The following is a 14321-nucleotide window of genomic DNA, read 5'->3' on the forward strand; positions in this document are numbered from 1 at the left end:
TATATATGCAAAACTATTTAAACTAAATTTATTCTTCACTTCAACAATCATCCTCCAAAGCCATATCTGCCTGCTTACTACTCACGAATAAGCAGACAGAAAAATAAAGCGGTAGTCAGCAAGACCTCTCTGGTAGTTCTAGGTAAATCTATTAAGAAAACTAACAAAATCTGAAAACTAATATCTATGGTATAAACATTATTATAGGAAGAATATTGTAATTTATGTTCAAATTTTAAAATTATGGATGTTGCTGTTTGGTCAAAATGACCCTTTGGTAGGTCTTTTGTTAAGAACTGTTACAAACAGCCAAAGGAAAGGTTGGATACAGTTTGCCACAACTCGACTTTGGTGCTATTTGTGACAATTTCGATGCAGATTTATCAGCTTTCATTATCATGAAGATTGACGATGAGAGTCATCAAATGATATTTAACGTTGAAACTTGGTTTGCAAGTGTTATCAACCACTTTTCTTTGATATTAAACTGTGTGGTTGCATAATTGCAAATACTAAAATTAGTGATAATGTGAAATTTACAAATGATAATACTCATTTACACGACGTAACAGCTTAATAAACTGAAAATTAGACATTTTCTATCAAAACATATCTTCTTTTTTTGTATCCGTACCTAAATCAGGGGTTCCGATACCGCAGCTCCCTCTATAAAATTTGATGTGCCGGTACGACCTAACTCTGAAACATGAATATTTAGATAGAGTGTACTAGTTTCTGTGATATTTCTTTAACCGCAGTCATAATTTTCGAGCTAGGCAGCCTCAAAGTTACACTTTCGTACTTTTCGGCATCGCATAACTTTGAAACAGCGCGGTTTTCGCCTTATCTCCATGTTTTTTTCTTTTTTATTTTAATTGTTTAGGTAAAAGGATTTCACCAGTGGATTTTGGCTACATAAGAAATGAACACCCTGTATATGAAAGGTTTGGAAACTAGGCCGTTTAATTTTAACAAAGGCAAAAAAGAGGAACGGAGCGCAGTGTGGTTGATAAGGTGGCTCAAAGGAACCAGTGTCTAAAAAGCATATGGAGTACCTGCAAAATTATTTAAGTGTAATCTTAAGTCCGTCGTCAAAATTCATAGCCTTATGTACTCATTTGTTAAATATAAATGCTAGTTTTTCTTATACTTAAGAAGAAGAAGAAGAAAAGCAAATTCTGATCTATTTCCTAGACTTTTACAGATCATCAGGCGACCAGTGTGTGTTTCCCTCTACTTTCAGATGGTTTTGAGAAAGTTCAAAATTTCGTTTTAAATTACTTCCAAGAATCAAGAGTACATACAGAAGTTCAGAATACTTTGTATCACAGTACATACATAAGTTTAGAAGAATACTTTGTAAACTTCAATTAAGTCGAGTAACTTCATTCTTCAACTGATTAGTACCAGGAAAAGATTACAAGATGACATTTCTCCATCATTACACGCGATGTAAGCTTGCACTAGAAACTTCCAAATCCACCGAAGACAAGATTATTTGTTGAAACTATAAGGGAATTATAAAGTAAGACGCACCCTAGGATAAGTTTTTGTTCTTAAATGAGTTAGCAACCTTCACATGTCAACCGAAAGCCCATTCTACAATGTTATTTTATCACCTGTCGAGTATAGGACAAGGTTTTCCCGCACGGCTTTTTCCTGATGCATCTGTTCCTTGTTTATTCCTCTTATCTCTATTTTCATCCTCTGTGGCCTTCCCCTTCCGCCAGGCAGAGCCTGAAGCTTGAAATTGCAATAGTTTATTTAGGAACTAAAACTAGAAGAGCAGAATGATGAACAGATGCTTCTTCAAATATTATTACTGAAAAAAGTATACACAATAAAAGGTTATATTGGGTTATCATGGACAATAACCAGAAAAACAATCTAATTGGAGTACTCTTGTCTTCTATCTGTCTTTCGTTTTGATCCTCTAGGTTAACGTTTGGGCTTAATCTTAAAAGCTTCAAAATAATTATGTAATCCGCAGGGAGATTTATCTGTCAAACTGATTTTGATTATACGTAACTATAATTGCTTTTTTATTTCTTATAGAAGAATAACGTAATACAACATGTACACCGTTCGAAGAAAGAAGCTAAAAATATATGTGTATCTATTAGTGTGGAAAAATGTGTGTGTACCTATTAGTGTAAGTTCTCAGAATTTCTTCATTTTACACATACGACACGCGTTCCTTCCTTTTACAGCGAAACAAAGTAGAAACTTTTTTTTTTTGGGGGGGGGGAGTTCGGTCTTCTTAAGTTGAAATTGAGTCAAGCAATGTGTTTTCTTTCCACTCCACTCCACTTAAAAACTTTCACATATTATTTTAAAGTTCTAAAATATCAGTGTACACACTTTTTATCTACACTAATACATATACTGTCCACAAGCGAAATATCAATAACTGATTGCTCACTGTATCATACGGGATTAAATACGGGATTGATTCTTCTGATCCGCCGAACGGAACTTTAGAACTGCTGAACGTACACGCACAAAATTTGGATTTTTAATTTTTTTTATATAGTACTATACAAAATACAAATATCTCATTCACATGCATGAATTATAGAAATTTCACCCCAAATGGGGGAATTTCTTTTATCAACATTATATGTTTGTTAATCGTTAAACATAAAACCACAGAATTTGATACATTAAGATTTTTGTATCACAGAGGACATAAGTATAGAATTCACTAGCGCAAGCAGAATATTGAGCAGGGCAACGGGTCAATTGGAGGGAGAAATTTTATTATTAGGCGCTTCTTTTCTACTGCTGGGCGTACAGGTATGAAATTTAGCATATAGGAACTTCTTCCTACAAAAGTACAAATGAGGCATCTGCTCGAAAAAGTTGTTGAATAAGGGGATTGAAAAATTAGTGAGCAAAACCGCATCTTCCAGCCACCTTTTTAATTTATCTTGATTCAATAACGTTCTATGTAAGGTGCCTCAGTTGTATACAAGATTTCAATGAAGGTTATCAAGTTATTCCACCACATTCAATAAATATTACATTTACTTGCAGCAGCTCCGGAAACGCAATCTGAACGAGGCAAGAAAGAAAGAAAGAAAGAAAAGTGAACTACTGGACACAAATGCACGAAATTTGATTCCCTTTGAGAGAATACGAATTTATCAACCAGATGAATTTAATATAGTTGACGAACGCCCAGCAATGGGGTAATAGTGCTTTTCTGAATTAGTTGAACGTAACTGTACGAAATTTGCCAATGAAATATCGATGAAGCAAATGACTTTGCTTAATGATTCCATTAATAAATCTATATTTTTTCATGTGGAAGAAACCGATTTAGCGATATATAAACATCTGGAAAGTCATTCATAGACAATAAAAGGACACTTCACTTGAAATGAGTTAATGATCCTGCATAACTATTTCCAAAAAGAGATTATGTTAATATGTTAATCATCCAAGTTATACCTTACGCTTCACTATACTCACCTATCTGATATACTCCTATTTTATATTTGTAAATGTCATTTATTGTGTTTTATTATTATTACTGTACATATCTTTCTGTATTAACTTTCGTTATTTCAATGCTATTGGAAAATTATTAATATATTCTTTCTTAGTAATAAACGTTGTAGTTAATTTTCACGAATTATACATATATTTCTTTTCATTTATTGTTAGTTGGCACTAGTTGGATTGGTATTTATTCTTTCAGAACAAAGACTATGTGAGAAATAGACCTACAGATAATGTGGAATCGAACCATATGATCTTCAACCAGGAATTGAACCCGGACTCCTGTCCCAAAGGACCACTCTTTCCTTTATTATTTTTTATTTCACCAGTAGTCTTACCGACCCATTAGCTTCTATCTACCTCCACTAGAACTGTTCCTACTTCCAATTTGGCAATAATATTATACGACTGTCTTGGAATACAGCGTGCTCATGGACTCTCACAACTACTGTTATGTTATCTTGTTTTTCGTTCCTTCTCTTCTTACTTTTTCCTTCACTTACAGTACTTCTTCCTATTTGATGAAGCATTCAGCGAAAGATACTGTATTTCCCTTTTCATTGTTATAATAATGTTTTCATTATTTTTCGTCAATTTATTTGTTTCCATGCAACAACTGTAATAACAAGTAATTTGCTCAACACTAACTCCACCCTACCTCTGACATGTCCCACATGCTACCAGCTTTAAAACTAATTCTACTGAAGCTTACACGGGAACATTGGAGACATAATAGTTAAATCTTAAGCGTCCTTTAGATGAACTAATATTGCAGACGGTTTCGATGAATCCCCTTCATCATCATCAATGCGATACGAACGAACCGCAACGTAAGTATTAAAAGCTCTTCGTATTGATAAATAAGTATCTACTGTAGTTTGGAAACTATAAAGTTAAGAAAGAGATACTTTCTATGGCACTAGTGTTCCAAAGATAAAACCACTTCTAACCTTTGTATAAGGGCCAGCATATCGCACTGAGAAAGATGAAAGGGATTCAAAGAAACTGTTTGCAATATTAATTTATGAAAAGGAAGCTTAAGATACGGTTATTTAATTCTTGCTCAAGAAGCACCGAGTTAAATTTGTCTAGTAATTTTCTTGTACCGTTGTCTATCTTGAGAGTGGTTGCCCCGAGACTGACATGTACATCAAACATACTAATAATGTACAGAACAGAGTTTCTATCTTTTGTACATCAATGGTTCTCTACTCTATGCTTTAGCTAGTGGGAGAGTCATATCTATTTCACGACGTTCGTCAACAACTACTTCAAAATCCTCTCGTTAGCACTGTAGCCGGGACATCCCCATTCCAACTGTAGTCTATATCACTCTTTTCTGATATTTAATTCATTTTTAACGCTCTATCTCCTAACCCCGAGAATCCCGAAGCATGTATGGAAAATGAATTACATACCAAACAACAAAATTGAACTTACGGACACGTTATCCACCGTAAGCTTACATGACATAAGACTGAACAAGCATACACAGCTGAGCTTCCTACCACTGAATCACTATGTCACTTATATTTCATAAATTCATTGTTTATGAAAAGTAAGAGTTTCTTGTGAAGGCTCCCATTGGCTCAAAGGTAAGAAGTTGTTCATTGATTGGATTAGAGTTTTAGCATCTCCTTCAGCACGAGACTGTATGAGACTTCGACCTGCAGTTTAGGGTGGATTCCGACACACCACAATATGTTCAAATTTAATGCTCTCACAGGAACCCAGTACACAAAAGGCGCGGGTGCTAGCCACTAGAGTAGAGAAGAAGTGAAGGTAAACTGTGTTATTGTACTTAGCCAACATTAGGAAAGGGGGAGTTCAGGTGCTTTCGCCATATGCTTTATTAGATAGGCAGAAGCAGTGGGAGACGAAAGAAAAATTAAAGAAAGTAACTGAAAAATCCAGGTGGCATTACATATACCAGTAGGTTGACAAATCCCAATCGACCAAACAATATACCATGTTTACTCAAATGTAATATATAAACTTTTTTGGGTGCTAAATTTTTGCCTCTAAAGTTACGACTATGCATTCGAATAGACGACACATCAAATTCAACCACAAAAATATAAAGATTGTCTTATGATTAAAAAAAAAAAAAAAAAAAGTTTTTCAATACTCATTGTCTAACAATTACTTCTGCAAAACGTAATAAACATTCCGTTACATCTCAAGATACCTCTGTTTACCATTATGTACGATAAATCTGTTATTTAAAATACATGTCCCACCACTTGCGCAATAGAATCGATGGATCATTATGAAGTAGAAGCTATTATTACACGTTTCTTGCAGGGCACTGGTAACACTAAAATCCACATGCTGTCCACTACTTATCTAAAAAAGCAGCAAGAGGGTCTCTTCTTTTGTCTTGTAAGCAGCAAACAGTGGTAGCGGAGAATGAAGTGCTAAGTTCAATTGGTGTCAGATTAAGAATGTACAGTAGTGAAGAATTCTTGAGAAACTGTTCTGCAGCTCGCCGAGCTATCGCACTATGCTTGCGCGACTGTACAAACATACCCTTGTCAACAGTAGTACGAAATCAGGGATTGCAACACTACATTTTATGTGAGGGGGCTGAAAACAGTACTAAGAATATACACGTTGAGCATGATCAGAGATATACACTGAGGAAAATTTCGTAGCTTATTTTGAGGAAGAGGAGAAAATTTCCTCTACGGGCCACCTCTTGAAATCATCACTAATTCACGCAACCTCGTATCAACTGAAGCATGTAGACCTAATCATCTAATTAGTTTTTAATTGGAATGACAAGCAGTTTTCCAATAAGTCTCTAATACGTACAAAACTCATCCTGCACTGTACTAACAGATTTGGTTTGGGTTGGGTTTACGTAAGAGTAGAAATAAATTTAATACTAAATTTTGAAATTGTATCCTTTCTTTTGTTTCATGCATAAGCCCTGTTAATTGATTCTAGTATCGTCATCAGATACACATATGTAAAATATTTCATGTCTATTGAGCACAGGGAAATAGATGAAAAACAGAGCAAAAGATTTGACTCAAATAGGCATACGAAGTTAATGAGAAAGTTTTACAAAAAAGAAAGGAAAAAAATCTTACCGAACATTAGGACATTCATCACATACTTCCTGCTGTGTCATTTGGAAACGACCTGGACCAAGCTGCCTTGTAACCATTTCTTGTCTACAATTACATCTTCTTGTACCTCTTGCTTGTTTTATCGTTGGTTTATTATGACTAACCTACAAATAATAATAACGTAAGATAAATGATCAGCATATAAAGAAATATTTCCAGCAAATCACTATAAAATTACTGTATGTAATAATGTTTTTACTTTAAAAAAAAAAATAGCCGCTTCAAATTCCTTTGTTTTAACCACACAAATATTTCTACATATATTAATGCTAGGTAATTTAAAGCTACACACTACTTCAACATAAACATTAATTTTCAGCTTTACTTAAAAAATAATAATAATAATAATAATAATAATCAACAACATTAATTTTCAGCTTTACTTAAAAAGAAGTAGGCCTTCAGCGATGAGAAAACTCAATGGCATTTATATAATAAACCACCTAGTATGTCCTGAGTGGAACTAAGATGGAGACAGAATCACACTTTGCTCTCCTATATGGATACTTAAGTTTTTATTAAATACACTGCTAAGTATAAAGTAATTACATCTCAAACAAGTATTACCCAATAGCCAAGACAAAATGAAGCAACTTTTCAGTGAAAATTTTGAAGTTAACTAAATAAAAATACAATCCGAATCCATCGTAGCTATGTGGTTAGCATGTGTCTTCGGCGCGGGAGACCCGGGTTGGCTTCCTGGCGGGAGTTCATAGATTCAGGCTTCACGTTGCGCTGTAGGTCCACTCTTTACATAGCCCCGCTGCTAAAAGACCGTTCAACCCCAACTCAACCAGCCAAAATAGAAATATGTTTTTTAATAAACTCGAAGTACACACTTGACCTTCTCTAATTTATCAGGAACGATTGAAGACTTCCACAAATGTGTAATACAGTAGAAAAGAGTAAGTTGAGTACTTTTACAGTTCGTTTATAAGATACATTTTTAAGCTACTTACATTATCAAGAGAGTGTATTACACTGACAATATCACTCTAAAATTAAATATCAGCATTTTGCAGCAATTTTACACAAGCAAATATATAGATGCTTACTAAGTTAGAATTCTATACTCATCACGATTTCCGCCATTTCAATACTAATTATACTGTAAACGAAATATAATGAATAAAATAAAAATACATATCATTTGTTGTTTTTATTATTATTATGATTCAACATTGTCATAACAACTGGAATAAATGATGAGGTTCATGTCACTTTTATAATTATTTTTTTAAATTTAATATTTATATAATCGAGCACTTATACGTTGGGGTTGTGGTTTCTAAAACTGCTGTGTTCTAAAGAATCATTACATTTTTTCTTTTATTATTATTTCTTTTACTGTAGAAAAGTTGAACATTCTTTCGTGGACCTGTACGGTTTTCTAATATGAATCCCAAAACTACCTTCATGGAAATATACTGAATGATAGCTGCAACATCTTAACCCGAAAAAGAAATTGTAAAGCATTTAAAATCTGGACTGAACAGACATGACTACAAAGGCCCTACACAGATCGATAATTCACATATTCATTTTTGGAAATATTGCTTAATGTTCACAAATAATTATTGCAATATGAATACCTATTAGAGAACAGGACTAGTCCATTTAGAATCAGGGAAGACTCAAGATAACATAGAACACCATTAACGGAATCAAATATAATACACAACAACCCTACAACTATTGCGCAACGGAATTTCTAGGTTCATTTGGCCGAAATTTATCATAATTTAAAAGAATACTAAACGCTGTTCATTCTTGTCAGGGACAGAACTCCCCCATCCACTGGATCATTGCTTTCTTCATTAAGCACAGCTAAATTTCAATAGTACCTAATATTTGAGTTTTACTATATATTAGTTAAGTAATTCAATGCACTAACACCTACGAAATGATGAAGAAACCTTTAGCTTCATTTCCAGATTATTTTTAATTATCATTTGGTTTGTTAATTTGGAACTACAAACTGATATCTCGGACATGGTACATCCGCGGAAAGAAAAAAAATCCTCTCGTACAACTTTCAGTAAACATTAGAAACTTCGGAATAATCAGATTAACAAAATATTTGTGTGGAATATTCAAATAACTTCTACAATATTGAATCAGCACAGTTAAAAGTTTATAGTTACGTTAATAGATTCTTTTTGATTAGTTCACATGAATTACTTGGTTAGTATAATATAAACACACAAAATACTACTTAACCTACCATGCACTGTAATTAGTGAATATGGGGAAAGTGATATGTACAACTACTCTACTTATACCACACATATGAGACGTGGACCCACTGATTAACGTGGAGTCCGAACCACATGAGCTCCCGCCGGGAAACGAACCCGGGTCTCCCACACCAAAGGCGCGTGCGCTAACCGCTTAGAAGTAGAACGCACAAAAAGAAATAGAAAAACTATTTATTGGCTACCTCTTATGGCAGTACTTATCTTCCGAACTTCTATTGTCCCCCTTAGCGTTACACACTGGATATACATTTACAGTCCGAATGCAGGCATTCCATTCCTCTTGGAAATTACCTCTAGCATTCTTTCAATGAACTACGTATAATCTTCCAGTAAAGTGTGCATGCATATTTTTCCACAATTAACATATTGACTTGTACACATATTGCTTACTAATAGCAGCTGCTTCCTGATTACACACCTGAGCCACCGATCAATACACACACAAAACATAAAACATTATGATCATGACAATGATATCCATCACTTCAATGACGATGAAATACTTTGTAACTTAATCACTTTCCTATATTCACTAATTACCTAAATACACTCACACATCCATGCCACCACACTTGCATCAAATCATAATAAACCTTTAATATCTATATTTTGGCATGCCAACCACAAGAATACATGCACCTGTGCTGAATTATTTGACTTGTTCACTTTTGGTATCTAAATTGGTTTACTGAACATATCTACTTTAATTTTGAATTAAAGGCCGAAAGAAAATAAAAGTGGCGTCGAGGAGACTTGCTACATACTCGGAATATTGAGAGGTTACCATTGTGGTTCAAGTATATATTGAAAGATTGTATAGAAAGAGAATCTAAGTTTACCCCGATCGACGAACATCTGGACGTATACTCACAAACCATGATCCAAAATTTTCACTTGCCACGAATCAAAACTGCAATAATTAGTTTAGAAATTCAGTACTAGCTGATCCAGTCACTTAGACTTATCTGTTACCTGCTCTGGAACACGGCAGTCCACATTGGCAAATATACTCCAAACATTTCAGAGAAGATTTTCAATGCAACTTTCTTATCAACTCTCCGGGTATTATATTGAACTACGGTCGTGTAGGTAACAGTACGTGATGCTTTCAAGTCATCCCGCAATAGTCCCACTTCGACTTTAATTTTTACTACAACAATTTCTAATTAACCGACCAAAATGATATTTAGTTATATTTAGAACACTATAATGCCAATTTTGAATTAAATTAATTTTAATCACAAATTACCTCTCATTGTAACATACGTTTAAAAACCACATGTTATTTATACTCAAATGCTATTTCAAGCACGGGCTCTGACTAACGCTATTCCAATTTTACTCTCAAGATGTCAATTCGCTTCGCAGCGCTGTAAACAAATTTTTATCCGGTTTCCAAAAGATAACAAAATAATCTAATAAATATATATATATCAAAATTTACATTTATTTTAAACATTTTCACATTTTTCCAGATAATTCTAATTTGTTTTATAAAATCTTCAACAAATTTAGTCTTGAATTTGGTACTAGATTGCTTCCCAGGGTGTCTACTAAAATTCCAAAATGAAATTTCGTGACTTTTTCGTGACCTTTTCTTTACCAAATCATAAAATTTCCTAATATTTTCAAGAGCGAATTTCGATGCGAATTAGGCCGAATTTTCATCCATGCGATTAAAACGTACTTTGCTTGCGATTTGGTAGCGTCTAAAGGCGACCATAGAAATTTTTTGGTTGTGAACTTTGACGTTTTATAGAACAAAATTTTCCAATATGTACTTACATTTGAACAATTTAAAAAAATCATGACCCACAAGCTAAATTTCGTGACTTTCATGACCATTTTCTGATTTTGTAACTTTTTCATGACATTCGTGACCGATAGACACCCTGCTTCCTTACCGATGTAAACAAACATCATCCATCTTTATGAACCAATTTTCTCCCTTTGTTAGCTAAAGAAATAAATGCTTCCCCAGCTCGCAAAGCTTTCAAATAATGACCACATAACGCCTGAAGCTTCTACTTCAAACTGATATAATATCGTTACTTATTTCTCTGTGGTTTATTTAAATTCGTACTAAATATCACTGTTATTGTTCACTGTTTACGTGTGTTTAGATATAGTTACTCCATATAGCAGATAAATCTAATGCTTGAAACGGAAAATTTTAATTAATTGTTACTGTTATGCCTCACGTTTATAGTTTGCATAGCCTCCATCCAGTCACGTAAATATATTGTTCTTTGGTAAAATACATAGATTTAGAAAGCAGGCTTAAGGGTACAGATACACAACACACACACCACTATTCTGTTTTGGAAACGGGGCTTCAAATCACGGTTACAATACCATACATACACTACCGCTCAAAAGTTTTTGAACACCCCGGATTTTTGTAACCATCTACTGTGATCCTATTATTTTGGCACGAGAATTTTACCGTCCTGCATGAGAGGTATTCACTCTTGCCCATAGCATCAAATTTGACAACAGTTGAATCAAGGTCTGAGAGGTACTGCAGATGATATGTCAAATTATAATCCTTAAAACTAAAACCAAAAAAGACAATTTGATATAGATATTGCATAGTATAAACAAAAGTGTGGAAGGTGAGGCAAGATATTAGTTTTGCTTGGAAAGTGTAGACATAAAGGGTCAATGCAGTGACAAGCATTTGAAAGAAAAAGTATAGATCGGGACAGGCTTAGAAGGACTTTTTCCCCAATCACTGCTTCTTCTCACCCCCACAACCCTCGATTAGTCCTCGCGAGCATGTAAGCTGTCACTGCTCTCAGTGTTGTCATACCTCTGTTCCGCTTGTGTAGTTAAAGTCCGGCAGAAATAAGGAAAAAGCTTTCCTTCCTATTTTCAGTTAACAGCAACAAAAATAAAGATTTCAATTAGAAAAAAGGAAAGGAATTGAGGCAACACTGCTTTTAAGCCAGAAGGGATCATATGTCTCTACCATGCGTCGCGAAGATTAGTAGGGGAAGATTTAGAGGGGTGAACAGGGTTTTTAGAATTCCTTTAAAAACCTCTTTATTCATGTCCCAAAGTATAGTTTTCAAAATTTTGCAGTTCTTTATAAATTGTTAATATGTTAATGTTTAAAAGCCAAAAATACCATACTTTGAGAAGTGTTTATGATGGTTTCTCGTTGCTCGTTGAAATAGAAAAGACGAGCATTACATATATGTTTCACTGAGCGACAATTGAGAAGAGAAGGATGTATATTGATCGTCGTAAACATTTTTCAAAGTATGGCGTTTTTAGCTTTTTTAAAGCTAGCATATCTATAAGATATAGAGAACTGCAAAATTTGGAAAAGTCATTTTTCTTTCAAATTTCTGTCGTTGCATTTCCTCACTGTATTTACATTGTTCAACAAAACTAATTTGTTGCCTCGCCTTGCACAGTTTTTTTCTATGAAATATCTATATGAAATATCCTTTTTTGGCATCAGTTTTAAGAATTATAATTTGACTGTCGTGTTCGACACAAAAATCTGGCGTGTTCGAAAACTTTTGAGCGGTAGTGTATCTAAAAAATAAACAGAAACATCATAACGACCTCCAATAAATAATCCATTCCTGACAGTTTCATTTCTGATAAACCACATTAATGCACGTTCATTACTTTTTTTCCTAGGACATTTGCAAATAAAACCAATATATTTTTAACACTCATCTTCATGTTCTATGGAAACGTAAATTTGGGAATAATCACCTGCTCTATATTTCAGAGATTAATCTACCAATCTAGTGGCAGCATTAGATTGCGAATTTTACATGCTTCTATTGCTTTTTATACTTCAGATTCATGAAAATAAGTATTTTCGGAGCAGGAGTTTGGACGCAACGTCGTATATCTGAATAGGTTAATCTACTTTAAAAGGTTATGATGTACTTCATAACTTGAATCCGGATCTTCACGCACTAAAAGCCTTGAAAATAGATATTATTATCACAAAAATTCAGTCATATAAAATAACTGCACAACTTAAAATTTAAAAAATCAGGAAGGTGAAACTTGACTCCTATTCTCTTTAAAACGACATCTTAAAACAACTTAAACTTTCGTTACGTTATAGTATGTCCTCGGTAAACAGTTACTGAAAGTCTCAGTTGTATTAAATGCTTGGTTTAGTTCTAGTAATTTTTTGTATAACGCAGAAAGAAAAAAAATACGGGTCTAATTATTTTGTTTCTAGAATTATATAGCTATCCTAATTTCAGGGAAATTAGAGACCAGGTCCTGCAGATTTTTTTTCAGCATGAATCTGTACCTCTCTAAAATAAAATTTGCTGTAGGCATCCTATGACACCCCTAAATAAACCTCTGCGAATTTACCTTTATAATATATCTAACGTAAAGGAATAGGCATTTTGGATATTCACAACTTCATAGCTATTCATAACATTGTATTAGATACCACTTATAACTATGTATTTGCAATAGAGATAATTGGAAAGAAAACAAGAGTGAAACAAGAAGTAAACAGTGAAATCTAATATAGATACTGAATAGTTTATTTTGCCTTATGTTATATTTAGCATGACATTATCATTCCATGATGGAATTATGGGTCAAACCTAGCAAGTATGCCACAATGTTAACAGTTTCAAAATTCTGTACAATATGGCGAATTCTTTCATCTGCCTGAATTATATTCTTTTCTTGGGCGGGTCTTTTCCACGAGGCATTGCCTCGTACACTTAAGCCTTGCATTTTTGTGTCCTTCGGAAGTGCATCAATAAAGCGTCAAATCGACGGGTGGACTGCAGTCCACGATGAACTGCTTCGCGTGGTTGTTCGTTCATCCATTAGATATATTATAAAAGACAGAAGTTTATTCTGGGCTGTCACAGGCTGCCTACAGTAAATTTTATTTGGACTATTCTTTCTATTTCAATGTACAGCTAGTGCCTATTTTTATGAAATCTGAAACAACTTTCAATTAATACAATGTTCTCTTAACAATCCAGCTTAATGGGCAGATTGAATAAAAAATAATTACTTCCTGAACCATAACATTAAAAAACACCAGTTTTTTAATTCCAAAACTACCTTTTATTAATTTTTTCTGACCTCTTGGTACAGACCAAACATTTCTTATGTTTTGTACCATGCGTTTTAAATAATTTATCATAGAAAAATAAAGTGCAAATATGAAAATATGTAGAGTACTGTACACATTTTAAGATAAACTTTATGTCTGACTCAAAAAATCAAGTACACAGTGCAGTACGAATATAGTCAAGTCTTCAAAAAAACTAAACATTAACGAAAAACGTACCTTAAAAAAAATCACATATCTTTATTACATATGTCTTATCTTATTAAAAAGAAATATTCTTCTAAAACTAAGCTGTATAGTACGAAGACCAAATGCTCGCAACCTGGATAGTCGAGAGTCTGC

The 14321-nt window shown here is 33.8% G+C and overlaps 1 protein-coding gene across 1 annotated transcript in view; it reads right to left on the minus strand.

Annotated features, from left to right (window-relative positions):
* shv (DnaJ heat shock protein family member shriveled) overlaps positions 1–14321 on the minus strand; it is a 51199-nt gene that overhangs the window by 21539 nt on the left and 15339 nt on the right. The window contains exon 3 of the mRNA XM_081760367.1: positions 6600–6742. Coding sequence (XP_081616493.1) covers positions 6600–6742 — 143 coding nt within the window. The remainder of the gene's footprint in view (positions 1–6599; positions 6743–14321) is intronic.

This window comes from Thermobia domestica, chromosome 1 (assembly GCF_964235325.1).
Source record: "Thermobia domestica chromosome 1, izTheDome1.hap1.1, whole genome shotgun sequence".
Classification (NCBI taxonomy): domain Eukaryota; kingdom Metazoa; phylum Arthropoda; class Insecta; order Zygentoma; family Lepismatidae; genus Thermobia; species Thermobia domestica.